The sequence below is a fragment of the Drosophila pseudoobscura genome, chromosome 2 (assembly GCF_009870125.1).
Source record: "Drosophila pseudoobscura strain MV-25-SWS-2005 chromosome 2, UCI_Dpse_MV25, whole genome shotgun sequence".
Classification (NCBI taxonomy): domain Eukaryota; kingdom Metazoa; phylum Arthropoda; class Insecta; order Diptera; family Drosophilidae; genus Drosophila; species Drosophila pseudoobscura.
Genome location: NC_046679.1, coordinates 9,439,969 through 9,443,718, shown reverse-complemented (window position 1 = coordinate 9,443,718; position 3,750 = coordinate 9,439,969). Strand labels below are relative to the sequence as shown.

Below are 3,750 nucleotides of genomic sequence, written 5' to 3'. Positions count from 1 at the left end.
CATGTATGTCCCGATGCTCATATGTACACACCATATACATACAAGCATATGTAAGAGTACATACTGCCAGATTGTTTGCCGGCTACTCAATTTATTCTGGATTGCTTGCATACTCGTAGCTGGAGAGGACAGGGACAGGGAGCACCGGACAGGACGTAGCACACAGCACACAGAAATGCAAACATGCATCAGCATCTTTTGCTAAGCTGTCATATGATAGGACAAATATGGCAACTTGCTTGTTTGTTTGCCTTGGCATTGACAGGACTCCCTACCCCCCACCCCAGCCCGACCCAGCAGTCAGCAGTGTCTCTGACTGGAGAGTGAAAATCATTAATTTGTATTACGGACTGCAGCTGCAGAATACTAACTACGTGCTCGAGCCAGCTTCGACCAGCTCAAAAAACATTACCCGGCCGCCGAGCAGCTGAAGGCGTTCTTAAATGTCACACTAATAGTCACGTTGCACGGGTCTCGTCGCCCTTCCCCATCCCCGTCCCGGCATCCAGCATTACCCCCAGCCCCCTCCCAGCAAATCACAAAATAAAAATGTTGCCGTATCCGTTTTGGCCAAGGGAAAAGCAAGAAATTGGCCCACCATTCCGAGAGCAGAGAACGTGTAAATCGCCGGGAAATAGCGAATACAGCGAATACAGACGCGAAAAGTCACGGAGCCGAGAGGCGCGACGCGGCGGCATGTGTCGGAAATATATTGCCCAAGCAGCAGCGAAACGGAGAGAAACTGTTGGAGCGGCACTGGATGGGGCCAAGATGGAATTCGAAAATGGAGGATATCCAGATGAGATTGACAAAGAAGATATTGAAAAACAAAGCCAGAGACGCTTTAAGCTATGGCCAACAGATTAAGTTAACAAGAAATTGGTTTGCTACAGATTGAAAGCTCATTTTGTGTTCCTTGGCGATGGTAAACTGATATTAAATATAACATATATAAAACTTCATTGTTGAACCATCGAATCAGAGATTTAATTTGGCTGAAAAAATGTCTGCATAATTGCAAAATTGCTCCATAACGCTAGTCGATATTTTTAAGCCAATCAAAGACGTTAAGTAGGAAAAAACATTTCTAATCAAATTTTAACTTTTTGGAAATGAAAATAAATTCAAAAACAAACAAATAGCATTTAAAAACCCCCTCGACTGTTAAAATGCCGTCAAAGAGTACGAGCGCCAGTCAAACCAGAAGGAAGGATATTCTGATTCAGATGTCGCAGCTGGCCAGCCAGATCAAGGAGTTGCAGGACACCTATCAGCGGGTGCACTTGCAGCTGAAGCAACTGCGAATGGTGGCAGGCCAGAGTCAGCGAACAAACAAGAAACGTACCCGCAATCATATCCATCTGATCGTGCAGCAAATAAGAACAAAGCTGGCCCAAGAGCAGGGTATGCTGTCTATGCAGACGTCTAACATACTGAGAAAAAAGATGAAAATGCTGAAACAAGTGGCCCACAAGACGCCTCAAAGCTGGAAGTCTTTCAAGTACGTCATCAGGCGCTTGGACTTGGCAATGTCTGGCCTGCTGCCCATAGAGCTGGTTCTCAGCAAGGCCCCCAGACAAAGTGACAAGCCGAGGCCATCAACTGATGCGAGTCTTGGACACTATCGTGTGCCGTCACCAGTAGATAGAGCAAGTCTGCGCTCTTCTTTGCCACTGTCCATAGGTGTTTTAAAGGAAGCTACTCCTAAGATCCGCTCCGTTGAAACATCTCTGACCACGCTAAAAGAAGAGCCCAGGCGGAGCCAGACTAAAGAGAAAAGCTCCAATCGCCGGCGAAGTCGTAAACAAAAGTCTAGTCCCAGGCCCAGAGCCAGACCCAAGAAGGCTGAAGTGAAGACAGACAGTGAAGTGCCTCAGGATATCACGGTGAAGGCGAAGCTGGAAAGCAGCCGAACCCCGGGTCGCATTCAGAAAGATTTCCAGAAAAAATCCCTCTCAAAAGGGACAAAGAAACACACTAGCAAAAAACGATCTGCCATTACCACTAAACAAATCTCCCAGATATCTATTTCTGACACGGAAAGTTTTAGAAAGTATGTAAAGATTCCCAAGATTCGGACCATCGAAGTTGATCCCGAACCCAAGAAAACTAGTGCAAGTGTCGGATTTTCTATTGATCCTCATGCACAAAGCTCATACAACGCGTCAAGTTCCTATAACTCGAATGTATCAGTAGCGCCTGCAATAGACTCTTACATTAGCTCTATTGGTTCCGTACAAAATTCGAGCACAGGGTATAGAAAGCCGTTTAATCTCAATAGCAGGTTCAGGTATACTGATCCTCTTATAGGAGGGACAAAGACAGGGTCTAAAGAAAGTCTTCACAAGCCTTTGGACATAATGGCCTGTATCCGAAGTGCCATCACCATCAGCATGACATCCTTTATCAGTAAAGTCTCCTTTAATTTCGAGGTCGATGATGATGTGCTGGAGGAGGACAACCTACGCGAGGACAGGGTTAAGAAAGAGTCGCATCAGCGCCAGAAGCGAGTTCATCATTCACCCAGCCTCACTGATCATTCCCATATCGAAATAGATACAACAGTTCCCGAGCCCGTGCACGAGCAGCTCGAACTTAATGTGGCAGAGCTGCGTGAAGGCTGGGAACGATATTTTGCTGAGCTGGAGAAGTCACCCATGGAGCTGTTGCTCGAGCAGCGCCGCAACGAGAAAGCCGCCCTTGAAGTCCAGCGACAGGAAGCCCAGCTGAAGGAAGCCGAACGACAGAGACGCCTGCTCGAAAGGCAAACCAAGCCATGGCGGTGGAGGCGCACAAAGAAAATGGTCCAAGACGACGACCCGACGTCTGGCCTCGTTCCACAATCAGAGAAGGCGCATCACGAAGTGTGCCCAGAGTGCGGAATGTCCTTCTGCTACTCAGAACACAATGAACGCCCAATTATCGTCACCAAAGACATGATCAACAAGTTTAAGTATTTTCGAGCAGGCTGATTTTGTGAAGTTTTAAGATTAAAATGAAATTGAGCGTTCCATATGGCTTGGCCGGTACACTTAAAAACAGATAGGTTATAGATATGTACATAAGGTAGAGCCTTGCTGATCGCTGTACTAAAACATACCGGCAGTCACCTTTTTGCTCAGTGAAATCTATAGATCCAAAGAAAGAAATTTCGCAACATTTTTACAGCCGGTATTTGAGTTCAGGGTTTAAAGATGTTCATATGGCAGTCAGAGAAAATAAAGCAGGTGTGTCTTTAAAACTTCCAGTCATGCAGTATATGCTTATACAACCCAATTTTGTGTCGTTTAAATTGAAATATCTCAACCAGATAATAATATCAGCTGTCATTGTAGCATTGCAATCGAAATTGGCCTTAAAAATCCAATAAATATACATAGGTTTGACTTGTTGCCAAAAGAATTTTACCTTGTTCAGCTTCATATAGCTTTAATACAATACGGATTTATATTTTGGGATCGTACCTCTTGCACCCATGGGAGCACACATGAAACGACAAAGCCAAAAAAAAGTGTGCTGACCATGTCTTCAATCAGCACAGCGGAGCAGAGAAGAGCAGAAGCGAAGGATGCGGCTGAGGCAGCGACGTTTTGCACTAAATTGAAATACTTTTTACGACTTCCGGTGTTTTGCTGAGCTGCAAACCGTTTTTTGTGCTGTGCATATGTGTGTGTGCTTCATGACAAATAACGGCTTATGTATGTACTTCTGCCCTCTCCAACACACACACACACACACAAACACAGACAT

At 45.4% G+C, this 3,750-nt stretch overlaps 1 protein-coding gene across 1 annotated transcript; it reads left to right on the top strand.

Moving 5' to 3' along the window:
* The first annotated feature begins 1,079 nt into the window (after positions 1-1,079).
* LOC6897094 (uncharacterized) lies at positions 1,080-3,023 on the top strand. Its single transcript, XM_002137242.3, has one exon. It carries the CDS (start codon positions 1,170-1,172, stop codon positions 2,970-2,972), a length of 1,803 nt encoding a protein of 600 aa, XP_002137278.3. The 5' UTR covers positions 1,080-1,169; the 3' UTR covers positions 2,973-3,023.
* The last annotated feature ends 727 nt before the right edge of the window (positions 3,024-3,750 follow it).

Bases quoted from the DNA above. Each gene is read 5' to 3' on its own strand.
- LOC6897094 (XM_002137242.3), top strand. From the start codon at position 1,170: ATGCCGTCAAAGAGTACGAGCGCCAGTCAAACCAGAAGGAAGGATATT.